Source organism: Leptonychotes weddellii, chromosome 5, assembly GCF_054177405.1.
Source record: "Leptonychotes weddellii isolate Sample4059 chromosome 5, ASM5417740v2, whole genome shotgun sequence".
NCBI classification, from domain to species: Eukaryota; Metazoa; Chordata; class Mammalia; order Carnivora; family Phocidae; genus Leptonychotes; species Leptonychotes weddellii.
Genome location: NC_138373.1, coordinates 18,111,337 through 18,134,468, shown reverse-complemented (window position 1 = coordinate 18,134,468; position 23,132 = coordinate 18,111,337). Strand labels below are relative to the sequence as shown.

Below are 23,132 nucleotides of genomic sequence, written 5' to 3'. Positions count from 1 at the left end.
TCATGACCTGAGCCGAAGGCAGACGCCTAACCGACTGAGCCACCCAGGCATCCCTGGGTCCTTGTTTTTAAAGGGATAACTTCTCTGGATTATTATGGGAACTTGTGAGATGATGTGTAGCAGTGTGCATGTGACAAGTACTAAATACATGGTAGCTATTTTTATTGCTGCTTTTATTTTGCTTTTATTGATTTTACTTTATTTTTTATCTCATTTTATTTTTAAATTTTATTACAGACAAGAACAGTAAAGACCTTACCCACTGCAACATACTTACAGACAGATCTAAGGCTAGACCTGGTTGACCTTTTTGCCACCCCATGCCCCAGGTCAGATTCTTGTATAGGTGGTTCTTGGTTGAGTTTTCTTCCTTCCCTCTCCTTAATTGGGGGCACTCCTCAGACTCAGTCTGCAGTCCTGGTGAATGGGTGTAACAGTAGCCAGGTTTCACTCCGTTGTCCACAGCTGTCCTTAAACTGGCTCAATTCCCACCTCCCATCCTCACTTGGTGAATAATAAACATTTAACTTAATTTTCTAACAAAGACAAAATTATCAGCATCCTCATGTGTATTAATTACTCCCATGCCTTCCATGGTTTTCTGATCAGTAGTTTAAAATGACAAAAACTGCATAAATATACATGATGAACGTGTCAATACTGATGTAAGAAGGATAGCAACTTTGTAGAATTTGCTGACTAGCAGGCGCATCCCATAAGTTTTACATGTGTTAACTTACTTGATTATCACAATAGCCCCGCAGGTTTTGTGAGTAAGGGGACCGAAGCACAGAGGGATTAGGCAGCTTGCCCATAGCCACCCAGCCTCACAGCTAGAGAGAGTCAGGTCAGGATCCACCCAGGCAATGAAACAACAGAGCGTGTATTCACAGACACCCCTCGATCCTGAAGGAATAGGGGGCAGTGTGACCTTGGTACCCCACAAGCCTCACACATCCACCAAAAGAGTAATACTGGGTCTTGTCTGGCGACGTCGTCACAGGAACTCTGGGCATCATTTTTTAAAATGCAAAATTTTTTAAAAATCAAACAGTACAAAAGAATAGGCAGGGAAAGGCAAGTCTCTCTCCTACCCTGGACTTTAGCCCTCTAACGTGGGAAGCGACTTGGCCAGATTCCAGAATTCTTCTGGGCATATATAAATGTAGACAGAGTTGTGGTTTTTTTTTTTCTTAAAGGCAGATAGGAGCATATTCGACACATTCCTCTGTACCTTACCTTTCAAGTTTATTACCTAAGAAACCATTCCGTATCTGTGTCTGTGTCTGTATCTACATGTATATCCTCTTCTTTTCCCATTTTCATGGCAATGCAATGTTCCATTAAATGACCATGCCAGAATTCCTTTGACCGCAGATGATGGGCATTTAACTTCTTCCCAGATCCTTCCTGTTATGTGTAATGTTGCCGTAAACATTCTCGCACCCCTGTGTGCGCACGCGAGTAGACCTGCAGAACAGCGTGCTAGCGGGCCGAGCACAGCCCATCCAGCCGCCCTTCTCTGGGGGCTGTCTCAGTGTATGCCCTTGTCAGCCCTGCGTACTGTGCCTGCACCCGACTCCATGACCTGCCCTGGGTATCAGCCTTGACTGGTTAGAAATAGAGTGGTAGTGTCTTATTTTGCACATTCGAGAAACAGAGAAACCCTTGTGGCCGTGCCCAGCCTCTTCTTTCCCTTCCCAGGTGAACATGGATGACCGGTTTGGACAGATCATGATCGAGAACCTGCGGAGGCGACAGTGTGATCTGGCGGGAGTGGAGACCTGCAAGTCGTTAGAGTCACAGGTCAGAGAGTGAGGACTCTGGTGCCCTGAGCCCCCAGGGGTAGGGCACCTTCCCTTCATACATCTGAGAAGCTGGGGCTCCACGGGGGCCGCTAATTCATCAGGCTAGGGAAGTCCAAGCCCTTGGTGTGGAAAATACACATGGACGTTTCCTGTACACTAGGATTTAAAACTTGCATCATGCGGATTTTCAAACAACATGAAAGTAGAGGGAATAGTAAAAGGAATAGCGTGTGCCCATCAGCCCATTTCAGTAATTCACATTTTGTCCATATTGTTTTATTTATCCCCAGTTTTTGTTGGTGTTGTCACTGGAATATTTTAAGGCAAATCCCAGACAGTATATCGTTCTGCCCGTAAATGCTTCAGTGTGAATTTCCTACCAGTAAGGACTTTATTCCCCCTGGGATCATGGTAATACCATGGCCACACCTCACAAATCAATCAGAACTCCTTCATAGCACACACTACGCAGTGTGTGTTCAGATCTCCCGAGTTGTTTAAAAAAAAAAAAAATTCTATAGTTGGTGTGTTTGAAATAGGATCCAAACATGGTCCAATCTTTGTATTTGACATGCCCCTTAAGTTTTAAGATCAAGTGAAGTTTCTTAGAATCTTATAGACCTTGTTTTGAAGACTTTATTTATTTGAGAGAGAGACAAAGACAGCATGTGTGGGAGGAGCAGGGGGCGGGAGGCGGGAAGAGAGAATCTCAAGCAGACTCCACATTGAGTACGGAGCCCAACTCGGGGCTTGATCCCAGAACCCTGAGATCACGACCTGAGCTGAAACCAAGGGTCAGATGCTTAACCGACTGCGCCACCCAGGCTCCCCACTGGAATCTAATAGATTTTTCTAAATATCCTTTTTTTTTCTGCCTCCATTAAATAGGTTAGATTTTACATGTCTTAGTCACATTACCACTCGAATGCTTTCAAAAACTATTGCTCCTAGAGAAGTTTCTTTATTTCTCTTTAATATAATACTTTAGTGACTTCTCTCCCATTATAGCAATGCATGTTTGGTGCAGAAAATTGGAAAATAAGAAGAAGGAAGATAGGGGCCAGGATAGGCTTCCGAAAGAGGAGTCATCTAAGAGAAATTTTCATGTGCTTTAAGAGTGTCTTGGATTTGTATGCCAGTGCCTTGTACCTTCTCCGTTTCTCTCCACCACACATTCTAGAAAGAACGGCTCCTGTCGAATGGGTGGGAAACGGCATCAGCAGTCGACATGATGGAACTGTACAGCAGATTGCCTCAAGCTGAAGTGAGCAGGTGCGGGATCACCAATAGTTAGCCTCACGGTGAACAGTTATGAGTTAAAGACATAACTGTCTTTAATGTAAAAACAACAACAACAACAACAAACCCTCAAACCCTAACTAGATTTATTTTGAAACAGGTTAATCTGCTGATACAGACTAACCACTAATAGCACCTTGAGAGTAACTCATTAGCCACTCACTGAGATAGGGTTTATGCCAACACAGATTATTTTAGTCAAAATAAGCAATTGCACCTGTAACACTCCCAGAGCACCCTCTGCAAGTGGAAATTTTGCACAATCCCTGTGTTTTGGAGGAGGAGGAGAATGATGTTGTCCAAGGGCTTCAGGGAAAAGTCTGCTCGCAGATTTTTAAACAGACTTCTCCCCTCATTATAAAATAGATTGTTTGAAAACAATTTTCAAGCTACATATGATGTGCCTGAAATAGAAAATAGTTTCGCACTCTGTAGCTGCACCTTCAGAAATTGCTGTTGTTAATAAGCTGAGGTGCGTTTTTCTATGTGTATATAAAGGTGAATATTTATTGATATATAGGTTTCTGGTTTTTGAATTAGTAGATTGATACTACATGCATTCGTCTATAAATCACCGTCCTCTTTTAGAAACTTAACAATTGATTGTATTTCTCTTCACATACCAAAATATACCCAAATATAGAAGGTTCCCGTGTCCTGTTCAATGATGCATAGTATTTATATTGTTATGTGGATGGATTAATTGGTGATAATAATTTTATAGTAATTAAAAAGTAGCATATAGAGCTGGGCATTTAGTTGTGCCTTATTGTTTACTTTGTTGTGCTTTAATTTCCCTGTTATAAACAACACCACATTTATCTCTGCGCAGTGTTCGTGCCAGCTTTAATTCAGTTCTTATTTTATTGTTACTTTATACTCCCTGGTTTGTGTTTCCTCTTGCCTCTGGGGACCTACAGGTATAGGTCTCTTACAAGATAATCAGAAGAATTTTAGGCCTTGCTTCTCCACAGAAGTTGCTATTAATTTTTTAGAAGTATGACTATTTTTTCCAAATGTTTACATCAAGGCCTTGACGGTTTGTGAAAGAGATGTCTCCATGTGATCGGGTCCATGTTTTCTGTAGTCTTCTAGAATTTTCCTTTCCCACAGGCTGGTTTTCTTTTGCTACATGTCTAGGTGCTGTTTTGAATAGCCCTGGTCAGGCATCTAAAGTAGAAATGCTCTAGCAGCTCTTCTGGATGCCCAGGGGTGAGTCCGTAACTGGTGGCAGCTATCACGGGAGCAACTTTTTTCTAGGCCGTCATTTGTCTTGTGTTGCCATGGCCTAGTGTAGTCAGCGCTGTGTATCCCTGACAGAGGAGGGGAATGAGGTGGGAGGGCTTTGGTCTGTCTGCCCAAGGCTGCGCGCGAACAGCCCTCCCAGGTGTGGGAATGCCTGGTAGTTTGTGTCTGCATTTGCCCCGGGGCTTCTGCTGGATACTATGTATAAAAAAGAAGTCCAAGGCGAGCCTGTATATTTAACAAATACGAGTGCCAACTGTGCACCATGTACTTTCCTAAGCACAAGGCGTACAACAGAGATCAAAATGGTCCAAAAGATACACCTGCCTTGGAGTTTCATGTTCTAGGGAACGGCTTCACAATCTAGTGTCTCCTAAGAGCTGAACTTGGTGCTAAACATCCTGGACCCTTCATTATGGTGCTGGTGTTTTGTAGAAGCAAATCTGCCTCGTGTGTCTTCTGGTAAGATGAGTTGGGAGACAAGTCAAGTACCTTATGCATAGTCAGTCTCAGTTCAGATGTGACCCTTAGGCCTGCCTACCAAGACAGGAACAAAAACACAAATACAGAAACGTGTGTAGCAAATGCACATATGTACGCCCCTCCCTCCACCCCCCGCCTGGACTAATGGCAATACCTGAATGTTAGCAGTGACTATTATGAATAGTGGACATATGGATCATTTTAAATTTTCTTCTTAATACTTTTTGGAAATGCCTGAAATTTCCCCCAGTGTGCCCATATTTTAACAGAAAAAATTTTTTAAGCTATTTTATGTTTTGCATATTTCTTTGTGTGTGCGTATGTTTTAAAGCTTACATTTTAAATGCTTTTTTGAAAAGAAATCATACCAGCACATGATAAAAGAAAACAGACAGAATAAAGTAATGTAGAATAAAAACAAAAACCAACCCTTCAATCCTGTTCCCCTCACTACCAGTCTACTACATTCCTTCAAGAGACAAGCACCATTACCAGTTTCTTCTGTATTTTCCAGAGGAGAGCTATGCATATACAAACGTGTATATCCCCCACTTTTTCTTTCATAGATAATAGTATGCCCTGCACATTATTTACTACACAACTTAGGTTTTGAACTCTGTGGTAAGCATTAGAGGCTGTTCTGTGTCAAGGCATATAGACCTATTCCATTCTTTCAGATAGGTGCATATTGTCCTATTGTATGAATGTGCTTTAATTTATTTAACCCAGCTCTTCTAGTTTAAGGTTTTATGCTGTGATGCTGCAGTGAATATTCTGGAACGTACCTCTTTGTACTCATAGGGTAAAATCTTTTTTAAAAAATTTTTTAATATATTTATTTGAGAGAGAAAAAGAGCAAGAGAGAGACCACGAGCTAAGGGAGGGGCAAAGAAAGAGGGAGAAGCAGACTCCCCACTGAGCAGAGAGCCTGACGTGGGACTCGATCCCAGGACCCTGAGATCATGACCTGAGCTGAAGGCAGACGCTTAACCGACTGAGCCACCCAGGCACCCCTCATAGGGTAAAATCTTAAAGGCAGAATTGCTGAGTAAAAGGATGTGCATTTTCAACATTGATAGAGGAGATCAAGTTGCGTGCAGAGAGGTTGTACCATTTTGTAATCCGACTAGTAATGCAGGAGAGCACCTTTCCCCCATGTCCTTGCTAAAGTCCATATCAGCCTTTTTTTGATCTTTGTCAATCTGATAGTTGAAAAAGTATCTCGTATTTTAATGAGATTGAGAGCGTCTTATTTTTCTTTTTCGGTGAATATGTCTTTTACCTGTCTTTTAAATGAGTTTTAAAAGTTTTTCTCATGAAATATAACAACTCTCTACAGAGCAGGGAATCTACCCTTTGTCATTTCTGTGTAAGTTTTTTTCTAGTTTGTCATTTGTCTTTTGACTTTATTTATGGTATTATTTTTATAATAAAGATAAAATGGAACCCCACCATACATACTATATTGCACCCTCTTCTTCTTTCCTCTTAGTATGATATGAACATCTTTCCATATTCATAAACTTTGGGTCATCATCTTCATTTTTAATTGTAGAGCTTGTTATTGTCCTACTTTTGTTCTCCCCACAGAATAGAGTCACTTGAATTCCTGGATGAAATGGAGCTTCTCGAACAGCTCATGCAGCATTACTGCCTTTGTTGGGCAACCAAAGGAGGACATGCACTAGGTACGTGATTTTACTTTTGTTGATTTGCCCTAGAAGTGGGGATCTGTTTGTCTCCAAACTCCATAAGGCATGCCTGGAAAGAACTAGAGTATCGGATGCATGTGTCCAAGAGCAATAGGCAGAAAATGAGCTGTTGTATCCTCTGGTTTTGTAGCACAGAGACCAGGTGAATCGTTCAGGTAAATCACGTGTACCAGCACTAAGAAACCCACAGCCCTTTAGAGGTCTCCTCGGGCGTTTCCTCTGTTGGAGGGGAAGAGACCTTGAGAGTTTAGAGCAGTAATCTTAATAAAAGTAACCGATGTTTGTCTTTTGAATCACCTTATAACCAGGTTTCCTAGAGGTCAGGCACACAAATCATTCTGTGTGTCTCCAGCAAACCCATGCAGCTGTGGGTCACATTTCTCCCCTTACCTTCTGTGATTAAGGTGAAGTCCCCTCGCCTGGCAGAGGAGGGCTGTGGCGGGAGCGTGGATCCTTGTTCAGTGTTACTCGCTTCCTCGGTCTTGACCCAGTTCCTCCTTTACAGCTGCCCCACGTGGGTCTTGCTTCCTCCGGGGTCCTCCCTTGGGCATCTCTCCGGCCCCGTGGAGACTATTTGAGATCCCAGTGTGACCTTAACTGGAGTAGCCGCCATTCAGGTGTCCCGTGGACGGCGTCCTGCAGACTCGTCCAATGACATACAGCCTTAGGCAGGGAGCCCAGACAAAACACAGAACATGACACAGCAAGGGCGGCCTCCCACTCGAACATTCCATGCTGACGTGAGGCTGTTAATCATCCCCCTGGGGCTTAGCCATCCAGTAGTTTATAAATTTACCCAGCAGTTCAGCCCACAAAATCCTTTTAAATTTGTCTTTTTATTTAAGAGAATTTATTAGTGGGGTTTTATACTGTTACCCACGCACACCCCCAATTTTAAAAACAACGTCATCCTTAATAGAGACTTTGGAAGCTTCTAAAAAGTCCAGTGAAGAAGAGAAAAATCAGCTGCGTGCCCATCACTCAGAGATAAGATCTGGTAGCTTTTTCCTTCCACTCTTTTTCTAGCTATGTTTTCTTTTTAGCAGAATTGAATTTCTGCGCTTATGTACTTGGAGTCCTGATCTTTTCCACTTAAGTATCCTAACAGCCGTTTCCCCTCGCTGTGAGAAACGCTCAGTGAGCATAGTTTTCACGGCATTATAAAACTTCTGTCATGACACTATGTCCAGATTGACTCAACTTTGCCACACTTTTGGAAATGTAGCTCTTTTGTAATCCTATTAAGCTGGTTCTAGTTTTTATAAAGTAACAACACCGGGAACATTTTTCTGTCGGGGGCTGCTGTGTGATGTCAGTACTGTACATGTGAGGTGAAGATCGCCCGTCTCTGCATTTGCTCGGGGCTCATTGCTGAGTGGGTAGACTTCTGGAGTTAACTGCAGAGCCCATAAGCTGTGACAGTGCTTTCTGAATCCCTTCGAAACCCCCATAAACACAGCCTCGTCCAACCCCTTGCTTCCTTGTGGATGATCTCCTCTTGCCACGCAATAGAGCAGAGCTGCGTGAGGAGGTATGTGGCCTGTGTTCCCAAGCCGGTGGCCGTGGGCCTGGGGTTCGGGAGGGCCTTGTTCTCCCACCTTAGTCTGCTTGCTCTGCTCTACGGTGTGAGTCTCTTAACAGCGTCTGTGTGTTTCCTTCCCTCAGGTTTGAAGGAAATCACTTACTAATCTGTTGGAGGCCCGTGCTGAGCCAGGAGCTGAAGCCAGTGACCTTCCCAGAGTTGCCGGGCTACATTTCCTGGGTGGTGGCCAGACCTGGCCCGCCAGCCTCATCCCACACCCTGAGAAGCCTCAGCACCTAGGGCTGTCACATCACCTTCTGTGCCCGTTGACTTCTCGTTGAAATAAACCTGTTGTTGCCAATCGCCCACACGTTGGTCCTCCGCCGTTCCTCGCTCCCCTGGGTGGGCTCTTGTTTACCTCCATGTCAGCTGAAACCAAAGATCCTGAATCTTCCTCCAGCCTTGGCTTGCTCCCTCTGAGTCAGCCTCAGCTCGGGCCCCAGCATCCATGTGGGGTTTTACCTTGACCTGGGCCTTCATCTCCACCCAAGGCGAGAGCTCTTCTCGGCTCCTGGCTCTGCCTTGGCCGGGATCTGCCTGCTTAAGTCCTTCTTGTTTATTGCAACCGACTGGATGATGGCCCCTAAAATGTCCCCTCCTGTCCCTCGAACCTCTGAATGTGTTACCTCATACGGCAAAGGGGGTCTGCAGGTATGATTAAGCTAAGGACCTTGAGATGGGGAGATTACCCAGGAGTATCTGGGTGGGCCCAGTGCAATCACAGGGTCCTTACAAGGAGAGGCGGGAGGGTGGGAGGAGAAGGAGGTGTGCTCATGGACCCAGAGAGGAGCAGTGCATGTTGGAGATAGGGAAAGGGCCAAACCAACTGTGTAGGTGGCCACCAGATGCTGGGAAGAGCAGGAGAACAGACTCTTGGAGCCTCCAGAGGGAACCAGCATTACTGACAACTTGAGCCCAGTGAAATGGATTCCAGATTTCTGGCCTCTTGAGCTATAAGAGAATATTAGTGTTTTAAGCCACAAGGTCTGTGCTGATCTGTTACAGCAGCTACAGAATACTAACAGAGTTAGACAGATGTGTAGGGCCCAGGGCGCTTATCCTGTGATTCAGAAATGTAAGACCCGTCCACCCCTGACGAACCTTCTGGTTATTGACTGGGGCCGTGAACCTGATCCTGTGTGTGCAGGATGGCAGTGAGGAAGCCCCCTGGCCCTCCGCTCTCCTAGAGAGAGGACAGCCCCGTCTCCCACCAGGCAGAATCCCCAGTCAGTGTTCTAGAGAGTGGGACAGCATGCCTGTTGGTGGGGTTGACTGATACAGTGTGAAATAACATCGAATCGCCCCTTGAAAAAGTAACTTCCTTTTCAGGGGTCTTTTGAGTCTTAAGAAGTTCAAGGAGAAGCTCTCAGGCTGGTACTGGTATGTCTTTAACACTCCTGGGGACCACTAAGAGTCCTGGGGACTCTTGGGACCAAGCCATTAGTGGATGGATGGTGAATCCATTTAGTGGATCATGTCCACTATTTTAGAAAACTATAGAATAGAAAATTTTAGCACATAACTAGTAGGAAAGGTGAGTAGTGCTTTTTGATACTTTTCATTTTTTTTTTTAAGATTTTACTTATTTATTTGTCAGAGAGCACAGGCAGGGGGAGCGTCAGGCAGAGCAGGCAGAGGGAGAAGCAGACTCCACGCTGAGCAAGGAGCCCAACGTGGGGCTCGATCCCAGGACTTTTTTTTCCTCCTCTCCATGCCCAGTGCTTCCTCCTCTTCCTGGAAGCCCAGGACTTGGTGTTCATGAGTCACCATAGGCTTCTTCCTCCCTCCGCCTCCCTCCTTCTCCCACATTTTGGTTATTCATTCATCCATCAAAGGACATTAGATGTTTCTAACTCTTGGGTACCGTGAATAATGCTGCTGTGAACATTGGTGTCCAAATACCTGTTTGAGTTCCTGCTTTCAATTCTTTTTAGTGTATATCCCCAAAGTGGAATTTTGGATTATATGATAATTGTTTTTAATTTTTTGAGGAGCCTCCATACTGTTTTCCATTTTACATTCTTGTCAGTTAATGTAAAGATTCCAGTTTCTCCACAACCTTGCAACACCTGCTATTTTCTGGGTTGGTTTGTTTTGCAAATAGGCATTCTAATGGGTGTGAAGTAGAATCTCAAGGTAATTTGTTTTGTGGTTCCCTAATGGTTGGTGACCTTGGGCATCTTTTCAAATACTTGTTAGCCATTTGTATATTTATAGTTTTAGGTCTTATATTGAGGTCTTTCGTACATTTTGAGTTAATTTTTGTACATGGTAGGTAAGGCTCCATCTTCATTCTTTTGCATGTATCTATCCAGTTTTCCCAGCACTATTTGTGGAAGAGACTGTCCTTTCTTTGCCTACTGAATGGTCTTGGCATCTTTGTCAAAAATAATTTGACCATATACAGGAGGGTTTATTTCTGGGCTCTCTATCCCCTTGGTCTATTTGTCTGTCTTTATGCCACTGTTTTGTTGTACCTGTGTAGTAAGTTTTTAAGTGAGGAAGCATGAGAATTCCACCTCTGTTCTTTTTCAAGATTGTTTTGGCTATCTGGGTTTCCTTGAGATTCCATATGAATTTTTGGGTGGGTTTTTCTATTTCTGCAAAAACATTGTTGGGATTTTGATAGGTACTGCATTGAATCCGTGGATTGTTTGGGTAGTAATAACATCTTGACAACATTAAGCCTTCCTATCCATGAATATGGGATGTCTTTCCATTTACTTATTGAAGTCGTCTTTAATTTCTTTTTTTTTTAATTTTATTATGTTAGTCACCATACAGTACATCATTCGTTTTTGATGTACTGTTCCATGATTCATTGTCTGCGTATAACACCGAGTCCTCCATGCAATACATGCCCTCCTTAATACCCATCACTGGGCTAACCGATCCTCTTACCCCCCTCCCCTCTGAAACCCTCAGTTTGTTTCCCGGAGTCCATAGTCTCTCATGGTTCATCTCCCCCTCTGATTTCCCCCCCTTCATGTCGTCACCTTTAATTTCTTTCAGTCATATTTTATAGTTTTCAGTGCACAAGTCTTTAGTCTCTTTGGTTAAGTTTATTCCCAAGTATTTTGTTCTTTTTGATGCTATTCCATTGCAAATGGAATTTTTAAAAATTGCTTTTTGGATTATCTTTAGTGTATAGAAATGAAACTGATTTGTGTGTGTGGATTTTGTATCCTTCATCTTTGCTGAATTTGTTTATTCTAATAGGTTTTTTGGTGGCATATTTCCTATTTCCTATTCTATTGAAATAGAGACCATTTTCTTTTATCCTTTGCAATCTGGATGCCTTTTCTTTCTTTTTCTCACTTAATTGCCCCAACCCAGACCTTCTAAAACTGTGTGGAATAGAAGTGGCAAAAGTGGGCATCTTTGTCTTTTCCTGATCTTAGAGGAAAAGCTTTGTTTTTCCCCATTAAGTGTGATGTTAACTGTGGGTTTTTTCATATAGAGCTTTTATTATGTTGAGGTAGTTTTTTAAATTCCTATTTTGTTAAGCATTTTTATCATGAAAGGATGTGATTTTTGTCCAATACTTTTCCTGCATCAATTGAGATGAATATGTGGTTTTCCCCTTCATGTTGTTACTGTGGTGTATTACATTTATTGATTTTAATATGTTGAACCATTCTTGCATTCCAGGAATAACCTCACTTGGTCATGGTGTATAATCCTTTTAATGCACTGCTGCATTTGGTTTGCTAGTATTTTGTTGAGGACTTTTGCATGAATAATCATAAGGGGTGGGGCGCCTGGGTGGCTCAGTCGTTAAGCGTCTGCCTTCAGCTCAGGTCATGATCTCAGGGTCCTGGGATCGGGCCCCGCATTGGGCTCTCTGCTTGGCGGGAGGCCTGCTTCTCTCTCTCCCACTCCCCCTGCTTATGTTCCCTCTATCACTGTGTCTCTCTCTGTCAAATAAATAAAATCTTAAAAAATAATAATAATAATCATAAGGGATATTGGTCTGTAGGTTTCTTATGGTGTCTTTGTCTGGCTTTGGTACCAGAGTAATGCTAGCCTCATAGACTGAGTTAGGAAGTGCTCCCTCCTCTTCAATTTTCTGGAAGAATTTGAGGATTGGTGTTAATTCTTATTTAAATGCTTGGTAGAATTCACCAGTGATGCCATCTGGTCAGACTTTTCTTTGTTTGGAGGTTTTAAATTATTAACTCAATATCCTTACCATTTATATGTCTATTCAAATTTTCTATTTCTTCATAATTTGGTCTTGGTAGCTAGTGGGTTTCTAGGAATTTGTCTCTTCTAGGTTATTCAACTTGTTGGCATATGGTTGTTTATAGTACTCTCATAATCCTTTTTATTTCTTTAAATTCATTACAGAAATCACTAGTAACGATTAGTAAAATCATTAGTAATGTCCCCACTCTCATTTCCAATTTTAGTCATTTGGATCCTCTCTTTTTTTTATCAGTATAGTAAAGGTTTGTCAGTTTGGTTGATCTTTTTCAAGAATATGTTTTTGGTTCTGTGTATTTTCTTTGTTCTTTTTCTATTCTCTATTTCATTTGTCTCTGCTGTAATCTTATTTCCTTCTATTAGCTTTGGGTTTAGTTTGTTCTTTTTCTAGTTCCTCAAGATATAGATTTAAGATGTACATTTTTTATTTGAGATCTTGCTTCTTTTTAAAAAAATTTTTTTTTCTCTCTCTTTTTTGGGGGCTTGCACTCATGATCCTGAGATCAAGACCTGAGCTGAGATCAAGAGTCAGACACTTAGGGGTGCCTGGGTGGCACAGTCAGTTAAGCATCTGACTCTTGGATTAGGCTCAGGTCATGATCTCAGGGTTGTGTGGTCGAGCCCCACATCGGACTCTGTGCTCTGCATGGATTCTGCTTGAGATTCTCTCCCTCTGCCCCTCCTGCTGTGCTCTCTCTCCCCCTCTCTGAAATAAATAAATCTTAAAGAAAAAAGAAGAGTTAGACGCTTAGCTGGCTGAGCCACCCAGGCACCCCACATCTTGTTGATGTATGTGTTTAGAGTTATATATGTTCCTTTTAGCCCTTATTTTGCAACATTCCATACATTTTGGGGTACTGTGTTTTCATTTTCACTTATTTAAGGGTATTTTCTAATTTCCTTTTTGATTTCTTTTGTGGTGCATTGGTTAAGCATTTCCACATATTTGTGAATTTACCAGTTTTCCTTCTCCTGGTAACTTCTAGTTTCATTCCATTTGTGATAGGAAAAGATATTTTCTATGATCCCAGTCTTTAAAAATGTATGTATTAAGATTAATCTTTGTAGCCTAACATATAGTCTATCCTGGAGAACATTCCATGTGCACCTGAGAAAAATGTGCAGTGTTCTGTTACTGGGTAGAATGTTCTGCAGATGTCTGTCAGGTCCCATTTGTTTACAGTGCTTGTTCAAGTCCTCGATTTCCATCTTGATTTTCTGTCTGGTTGTTTTCACCATAAGCTTTTGATTCCCAGAGCTTGTCTCCTGCTTTATGCCTCCTGGACTGCTTTTCCAGGTGAGCATCTTACATCTCAAGTGACTGAGTTACTGGCTCCGCAAACTCAGCATTCCTAAAAGCAGCGACATCCCTTCCCCCTCCTACATAGCTCTTCTTTAGAAGCTCTGCCTTCTCTGCCAGTAGACCCCCCACTCCACTCAGCGTCCTCAGAGTCATTGATTCTCTGCTTTTTCTTGTTCTGTTCATCAACTGGGGAGCCGCATTCTGTTGCTCTCTTACAAGCAGCATGAGTTCTCATGTCCATCTCCCCGGCCCCCTGGTTTGGTCTTCCACTGTCTGACATCTGGGCTTCTGGGCCTTTGTTCTCAACCTCCTGCACTCCTGTATGCCACCCTGAGCCGGTCCGCCCCAGCCCTGAGCACCTCGCCCCCACAGTCGAAGGCCGGCAAGGAGAGCATGCTGGGATGGAGCCTCATCCTGCATTTATAGTCTTACTCTCCAGCTGACCATCACTGGGCCTTAGGTAATGCTCTTGTCTCTCTCTTTGGATTGTGCTTTTTCTGGGTTTTATTTCCATAGCACACCCTCACAGTCCATCCCCAATGCAGACTTCTTTGTCCCTTTCTTCCTTCCATCAACCTTTTTTTTTTTTTTTAAAGATTTTATTTATTTATTTGACAGAGAGACAGCGAGAGAGGGAACACAAGCAGGGGGAGTGGGAGAGGGAGAAGCAGGCTTCCCGCGTAGCAGGGAGCCCGATGTGGGGCTGGATCCCAGGACCCTGGGATCATGACCTGAGCCGAAGGCAGACGCTTAACGACTGAGCCACCCAGGCGCCCCAACCTTTTATTACTATATTCAACAAAAGACCAGCAGGACATGATACATGCCCTTCAGGAGCTTCCATTCTTGAGAAGACACAGTTAAACATGACTTGCCATCCAGCGTGGCAAACGTGGGACAGCCACAGATTCACGTAACTGAAGCAGCTTAGCCATTGTAGGCTGGTCAAGAAAGCTTTCCTGAGGAAATGTCACACAAAGAGGTGAGGGAAGAGCGCCGTTGGCTAGATGATCAGCCACGTGTGAGGGAGCATGCCTGCATGCTATCTGGGATCACTAATAGATTATGTATTTGTGTTTCTAATTGCTTTACTTGTATTAACTCATCCTGTCCTTATAACATGTCTATGTCACGTTCTGTTTTCATCCTCATTTTAGATGGAGAAATAAGGGCACGTGGAGATTTGGTAATTTGTCCGAAGTCATATAGCCAATAAATGATAGAAGTAGATTTGAAGCCAGGCAGGTTGGCTGTAGAGCTTGTACTTTTGGTTTTTTGTTTGTTTTCTTTGTTGTTGTTGTTGTTTTTTAAGATTTTATTTATTCATTTGAGAGAGAGTAAGAGCAGGAGGAGAGGGACAGGGAGAAGCAGGCTCCCCACCGAGTGGAGAGCCCCATGTGGGGCTCGGTCCCAGGACCCTGGGATCATGACCTGAGCTGAAGGCAGATGCTTAACCGACTGAGCCACCCAGGCACCCCTAGAACTTGTGCTTTTGACTGTTGCATTATATGTATCCCCTCTATCCCTGCCCCTAACAGTGCAGGAAAATCCCCTGCCATCAGTATTGCTTAAGGGTGTGGTTACCCTGCTGCCTCATTTACTCATGTATTCCTGATAAATTTCCACATTTATGAGATTGGATCGTTTCTAACTTTGGGGCTGTTCCTAGATGTCAGTGATGAAGAGTGACTCTTTTTCTCCAAAATTACAGTTCTTAGTCAGGCTTTTGAGTATTTAGTAGCAGAAATGGCTACTAACAACAAGCAACCAACAAACAAAAAACAAACAACTCAAACCCACCAAAACACCAGTGAGTATCTAGAATGCTTTCAGTTCAGTGATAAAATATTGAAGAATATCATTAAAGACCTCAGTTTGCTCTTTATGCTCTGTCTTCATCAAGATGTTGACTTTTAATCTTCTGTTACCTTATGATCATAAAGTAGCTGCTAGACTGCCAGGCATCACAGCTGCATTCCTGGTAGTAAAAAGATGGGTCTTTTCTTCAGTGGTCTCTGTCTTTTTATCCAGAATAAAATTATTCCCAAATGTGCTCCAATATACTTCCCCTATATCTCATGGTAGGAACCGGGTAGGATTGCCAAATAAGATACAGGGTGCCTAGTTAAATTTGAATTTCAGGAAAACACCACAGAATTTTTAAAGTATAAGTAACATACTTATACTAAAAAAGTTGGGTGTTGCTTATCTGAAATTCAGATTTACCTGGGTGTCCCTTATTTTTATTTGCTAAATCTGGCCAACCTAGAACTTGGTCTACTTGCAATAGGGGCTGGCACACAGAATATCTGGATTTCTGGCTTTTGTAATCCAAGATGGGCAAGAGAGAAAGAGATTAGAAAGCTTTTAGGTCATCAGCCACCCAATGTGGAGTCATTCTGATTGTGTTTGCTCTACTGCACAGAGAATATGTTTACATAATATCACAAAATTTACGAAGTTCAAAGCAGAATCAAACTATATTTTCATTTTAGAGTTTTTTTACTTTCTTTGGGTAGGGGGAGGTGTAGATGGTTATGAATAAAATGCCTGCCATGGGCAAATAATTTTTTTATTTTTTTATTTTTTTTGTTTTCTTTTTTATGTCCCTCCTTGTTCCACGAAAGGAATTGAGAGGGTTAATAGAACTACATCACCACAAAAGGCAAAAATAAATACGGGAGTGGAACATGAGCTCAACAAATTACAAAAGGCCCTGAGTTGTGCGTATTTTATTGTTCACACAGGTACTGGAAGCAGGCTGCAAATCTGACTTCCCCGAGTCCTCACAGGGATGGAAACATGCTCCAGTTTCCATAAAATCACAGCCAGCCTCCATACTCAAGAGAGGCACAACTCCTCCTCCATGGAGACCCAAGAAGCTTCTCCAGAGCATCTTCAGTGAGATCTCTGTGAATGCTGGGGTTCTGGGTGTGCAGCTGCTTCCCCAGGACCCTTTGGCATGCGCCTGTGCCTTAATACTGAAGTTCCATGGGTCCAAAACAGTGCAGTCCAATTCTACATCTCTGCTACACTAGATCAATTCAAGAGTAGAAGTTGGACAATCTGGGGACAGTGAGAGAGGCCTGCAGAACTGATGTGCCTAAGCGTTGTTCTTGAAAGCCGGACATTTTATACAAGATTCCCCAGCAGTGAGTTTGAGGTCAGAACCCTCAGCGAAGACCTGGGGGTCAAATTGACCAAGTGGTCCAGATCCAAATGCTTTGAAGAGCCAGCCAGGTGGAAGGGCGAAGGTCTTCATAAGAAAGTATAAGAGCCTGTACAAGAAGCAGAGCTTCATTCCGAGGTAGTTGCCTCAAATATAAAACGGACCATTTCATGACCACACCCCCCCCCTTTAAGGCCCCAAGGACCCTTCTTCCCCTTGGTATGAAATCCAATTCCTTCCCCTGGCCCACAGGACCCAAGACCCTATGTGGTCTGGCTCCTCCTCCCGTCTCCCATGCCATCTTCCTCCTGCCTATTGACACTCCCAGCCTTGCCTTCTTTCTTTCCCTTAACCTGCCCAGACTCTGCCTCTGCTGTTCCCTTTCCTGACTCAGCCCTTCCCCCTTGAAGCTTAGTGGGAACATCACCTCCCCAGAAAAGCTCTCCCCCATTACCCTGTGTAAACGTCCCCTGTTGCTGGAACTCAGCACCTTTGTCTTTCATGGTCCTTCCCTGAGCTTGTCATCACTCTTAGGCATTGCACAAGTATTTATCAAGCACCTTCTATGTATCAGGCACTGAGAGTGAAGCTGATGAACAGATAAATAAACCAATATAATTACCGTGCTAATTGAGTGCTCTGATGAATCAGTAGTCATGGTATGAAGGATGATGTAATCCTACCTTATCAAGGCGTTTGATTTATAGCTACTCTAGGTAAACATGCTTGGAATTCAGTTGAGGGGGGAACTCAGGCACTATCCTGAATGATGGTCACCCCAGTAGGTTATGAATATGGTGACACTTGGTAGGCTGTTACTTAATGTTTGTCAGCTTAAAGATCCGAACAAGGAGTGGGTGGGCTGGGAGGCGCAGGGGAGATGGCTGCAGGAGCAGCAGCACCAACGATGCAGTAGGGCTTAAGTGAGGCGCCTCTCCAGGCTGGGCCTCAGATGGCCGCTGAGCCCCTGGAGAGAAGGAGAACAAGATCCAAAACCTGGCTAAGCTCAATGGGGGAGAGATCGCCTTGCTCTGTCTGCAAACAGAGAACTTGTTATGAACTTAGTGATGGAGTAATCAAGTGACCTGGGAGAGCTCTGGGAACTGGGTAAGCCTCATTGTTCCGGTTTTACCCACCCATTGTTTCTCAATTGTGGATGAGTTTGAGTGCTGGAGGTCTGAACCCTGAAGGGTGGATCACGGCTTCCAGAGCGCAGAGGGGAGAGAATTTAGAGATCGCAAGGAGATGGGAGCCATCGAGGGAGTGAGAGGTGGGACTGGTCTTTGGGGATTGAGAGGCAGGGAATGGGGCTCTTGGAACATCCTGGCGAAAGCTGCTAGAAGGAGCATCGCAGGAAACCAAGTCTAGGACAAAGTCACGAAGGGCAGTAGCTCTTGCTTTGGTGTGGGTGGTGCGGTGCGGTCGATCACAGAGGAGGGTCGTAAAGCCTTCCTGAGTCTCTATGACTTGAATCGGGAGTGGCCAGGCAATTCGCTTTGGCCCATGGGACGATAAGAAACAAGACGCGAGCAGCAACTTGAAGGTGCTCGCGCACTGGGGTTCTCTTTCTCTTGCTGCAGAGGAACCCTGTGGTGACCAAGGTGTGAATAAGCCAGCTTGCCTGTGGGATAGGAAGACCACATGGAGCAGAGATGAGCTGTCGCAGATGAGGCCCTTCCTAGACGCAGGCCCCAGCCAACACGCCAGCTGATCACAGATGTTCAGGAGAGTCCAGATGAGATCCACCAAGGCAGCCCAGACTAGAAGAACTGCCCCGCCGGCTTGCAGAATTGTGAGCTAAATGAATGGTTATTGTTTTAAGTCAGTATGTTTGAGGACAGTTTGTTACCCTTCAGTAGCTAACCGATACAGGTGTGTGTGGGGGGTGAGGGTTGTAGGGAAGAAGGCAAGTCTCAGTTGCTCGGTTCTTCCATTAATGCTGATTCGGTGCCAGGCTGTGTGCTAGCTCTAAAGGTTTCACAATGGACACAGCAGACACGGGCTCTGATGGGGCAGAGCACCAGCCAGCAGTGGCCCCTGACAAGGAACTTAGCCATTTCAGTATCTCATGGCAAGTCCAGGAGGTGCTGTGGGAAGTGCTGGGGATGAAAGTGAATGGGACCTAGGGTAGAGGTGGTGAGAGAGAGGGCGGGTAGAGACTTCCGGGCCATAAGAGAGTCTGGATGGTTGAGGAAAGAACACTGCCACTTGGCAGGAGCATTGTGCTTCAAAGGGGCACACGTTTCCTCCGGAGTCACGGAACACTCCCAGGGGAACCCCAAGGATACTTGCAAGGCATCCATTTCCAAGGAGCTGAAGTACATAAATAAAGGTAGTGTATCAGTGGTATTAAAACTTAATGGAGGGAGGGCGCCTGGGTGGCTCAGTTGGTTGGGCGACTGCCTTCGGCTCAGGTCGTGATCCTGGAGTCCCGGGATCGAGTCCCGCATCGGGCTCCCTGTTCGTCAGGGAGCCTGCTTCTCCCTCTGACCCTCCCCCCTCTCATGTGCTCTCTGTCTCTCTCATTCTCTCTGTCTCAAATAAATAAATAAAATCTTTAAAAAAAAAAAAACTTAATGGAGGGATGTCTGGGTGCCTCAGTCGGGTAAGCATCTGCCTTCGGCTCAGGTCATGATCCCAGGGTCCTGGGATCGAGTCCCACATTGGGCTCCTTGCTCAGCGGGGAGCCTGCTTCTTCCTCTTCCTCTTCCCCTCCCCCTGCTTGTGCTCGCTCACTCTCTCTCAAATAAATAAATAAAATCTTTAAAAAAAAACCTTAATGGAAGGGTAATTAGGAAGAAAACAAGTCTTGAAAATCTCCATAGAGGGGGGACAATGAAGAAAGGTTGAGAAACTGTTTGAGGGACTCCATTTCCATATCCTCACCTTGTGTGATTGGCCCCCTTTCCCCATTGTTCTCCTCCTAGCTCACAGAAGAGCTTCCTTCTCACCCCAAATCCTGCCTGGTGTCTGCCCTGGGAAGTCAAACCTGGGGTGAGGGAACACTTAGAAGAACTGGTGTGGGCATTGAAAAAGTCAACAATGACAATGATCACGTGGCAAATCCTTTTGTAGGTATGAGAAGGTTTCTTCGCTTCCAACAAAATCGAAGGGGATTCGATAGCATTGTCAGCTTGATTAAAACAATAGAGAGAAAGATTTTTCCACTGTAAATTACTCTTACTGCCTTCCCATACTGTCCTCTTTGGAAGGAAGTCACCATGCACAGTAATGCTTCACCTCCTTGAGGATAGAGTTTCTACAGAAATTACCTGGAATTCTTCCACTCAAGAGATTTCTTTCTTCTCCCTCATTTATTTATTTATTCATTTATTTACATCAGTATGAATTCATGGGTATTTATTCCATGCTTTGCTTTATAATCCAATACAACTTTATTCATTTTGTCATGTGTAGGTTTTTAAAACTGTCAAGCTGTTTTCCCATGTGACAATGTGCTGCACATTCTGACCAGCAATTGTATGAGTGATCCAGGTTCTCCATGCTCTTGTCAGCATTTGGGGTTGTCACATTTTTTTTCTGAAACTTTAGCCATCCTGGTAGCTATGCAGGGAGATCTTGTCGTGGTTTAGATTTGCATTTCCCTCATGCCTAACTCTGTTCAACATCGTTTCATGGGCTTATTTGCCATTTGGGTATCCTCTTGGGTGAATTGTTTCTTTCGTGTCTCTTGCCCATTTTCTAACTGGATTTTGTGTTGTTTTGGCTTTTGGTTTGGAGGTTTGGGTTTTGGGGGGGGGTTTTTTGTTTTTTTACTATTGAGTTTTGAGAGTTTTTTATGTAGTATAGACATTGGTCTTTTGTCAGATTTCTGGTTTGAAAATATTTTCTCTCAGGCTAAAGCTGGTCATGTCATCCTCCTAACAGAATCCTTTGAAGAGCAAAAAAAATTTTTTTTGGATCAAGTCCAATTTATTAATTTTTACTTTTATGGATAATACTATTGGTATCAAATCTAAGAACTCTTTGTCTTGCCTAGCCCTAGGTCTAGAAGATATTCTCCTATTTTTTTTTCTAAAAGTTTTATAGTTTTAGAATTTACATGTGGGGTGCCTGGGTGGCTCAATCATTAAGCATCTGCCTTCGGCTCAGGTCATGGTCCTAGGGTCCTGGGATCGAGCCCCGCATCGGGCTCCCTGCTCGGCTGGAAGCCTGCTTCTCCCTCTCCCACTCCCTCTGCTTGTGTTCCCTCTCTCGCTGTCTCTGTCTCTCTGTCAGATAAATAAATAAAATCTTAAAAAAAAAAATTTACATGTAATTCTGTGATCCATTTTGGATTCCTTGTTTATGAGATGCAAGACTTTGGTTGAGGTTCTTTTTAAAGAAAAATTATGTATTTATTTATGTATTTATTTATTTATTACTTATTTATTTTGCCTGTGGATGTCCAACTACTTCACCATAATTTGTTGGAAAGGCTTTTTCCTTTGGATTGCTTGTGCAAACTTGTCAAACTGTCAGTCATTTTCAGTAAATGGTATGTGTTTTGTGTCCTGCTCAGAAAGGTCATCCCCATCTCAATAGTAAAAATTAATTAATCCACATTCTCTTATATTTTTTACCTCTAAATTTTTGCTCTTTCTGGAAGTTATTATTATTATTATTTTTTGGTAGGAAAGAGATAATGATCTAGTTTTCTTTTATTTCCCAAAAGGTTACCCGTTGTCCCCACTCTCCTTGTATTCCCACCGATTTTGAAACTTCACTTTTCTCATAAACGAAATTCCTAAAAATATTTGTGGCTATTCCTAGGCTCTTCATTCAGTTCCAGTGGCTTCTCTGTTTCTTCTCTACTTCAAAACTGTTGAATCTATTTTAATTATTGTTATTTGGCACCTGGTAGAGTCAGTTCCCTCTACTTCTCCTATTTCTCTCCTAGATGTTCTCATAGGACTTTTCTTTAGGAAATTCACTGGCAAGTTCAGTTAGCTATCCCCCGAATATTCATTTCCTCCTCCTACAGTGTTGGGAAGATGGGGGTGGGGAAGCTGCTGGCCAGCCTCAGACTACACTTCCCAGCCCCCCTTGCCTCTGAGATGTGGCCATGTGACTAGTTCTCGCCAATGGGATGTGAGGGAAATGATACGGGTTCCCGTTGCCCTTGATGTGGTAAGAAGTGGGTCTCCTTGTCTACCTTTCCTGTTCTCCTTTTCTTTCTTTTTTTTTTTTTTAAAGATTATTTATTTATTTATTTATTTGAGAGAGAATGAGATGAGAACACATGAGAGGGGATAGGGTCAGAGGGCAAAGTAGACTCCCTGCCGAGCAGGGAGCCCGATGCGGGACTTGATCCCGGGACTCCAGGATCATGACCCGAGCCGAAGGCAGTCGCCCAACCAACTGAGCCACCCAGGCGCCCTCCTATTCTCCTTTTCTGACCACCTTGGAAGCCAAAAATTTATAACCGTGGGGACACAGGATGGAAGCAGCTGGTCTGTGAATCACTGCAGAGACGGCCCCTTGCTGAATGAACACTCAGGGGTGATAACAAACAACAGCAACAAAACCCACCAGTGGCGTTTAGCCACTGAAATGAAAGGTTTGTGTGCCATGGCAGCTAGTGTTATTAGAACACATTTATTATCACCTTACGAGTTCTCCCAAATTTCTGTTGTCTTTCTTAGGGTGGCATTAAATTCATAACACAAAGAGAACTAATATCATTACAATATGGAACATGACATCTTCCTATATCATCAGGCCCTCTTTTGTGGCCACCAGTAGAATTTAAAACAGATCTTTTATACCATCCAAAGACAGTGACAATTAATGCACAGGTGACCTTATTTCAGGAATCTCAGCGTGCACTCACACCTGGTATATGTATTTAATTTTACCTGAATGGAATCATATGACACATGCTGTTTTAGAAACTACATTTTTTTAAAAGATTTTATTTATTTATTTGACAGAGACACAGCAAGAGAGGGAACACAAGCAGGGGGGAGTGGGAGAGGGAGGAGCAGGCTTCCCACTGAGCAGGGAGCCTGATGCAGGGTTTGATCCCAGGACCCTGGGATCATGACCTGAGCCGAAGGCAGATGCTTAACGACTGAGCCACTCAGGTGCCCCAGAAACTACATTTTTAAAAAGATTTTATTTATTTGAGAGAGAGAGAGTGTGTGTGTGAGCAGGGGGAGGGTCAGAGGGAGAGGGAGAAAGAGTCCCAAGCAGACTCTGCACTGAGCACAGAGCTGGAAGTGGGGCTCAATCTCATGACATGAGCCAAAATAAAAAATCGACCACCCAACTGGCTGAGCCACCCAGGTGCCCCTAGAAACTACATTTTTATTCCAAAATTTCG

General features: G+C 43.6%; 1 protein-coding gene and 1 long non-coding RNA gene across 2 annotated transcripts in view; both read left to right on the top strand.

The window, feature by feature from the left end:
* LCMT1 (leucine carboxyl methyltransferase 1) overlaps positions 1-8,432 on the top strand; it is a 29,984-nt gene extending 21,552 nt beyond the window's left edge. The window contains exons 7-10 of the mRNA XM_081819811.1: positions 1,705-1,806; positions 2,989-3,080; positions 6,426-6,523; positions 8,213-8,432. Of these exons, the coding sequence (XP_081675937.1) occupies positions 1,705-1,806; positions 2,989-3,080; positions 6,426-6,523; positions 8,213-8,235 (315 nt within the window). The 3' untranslated portion in view covers positions 8,236-8,432. The remainder of the gene's footprint in view (positions 1-1,704; positions 1,807-2,988; positions 3,081-6,425; positions 6,524-8,212) is intronic.
* A 9,319-nt stretch (positions 8,433-17,751) lies between these two features.
* The window catches only part of LOC145721554 (uncharacterized), a 17,493-nt gene continuing 12,112 nt past the window's right edge, over positions 17,752-23,132 (top strand). Inside the window, exon 1 of the long non-coding RNA XR_014145298.1 lies at positions 17,752-18,599. This is a non-coding gene — a long non-coding RNA (uncharacterized LOC145721554). The remainder of the gene's footprint in view (positions 18,600-23,132) is intronic.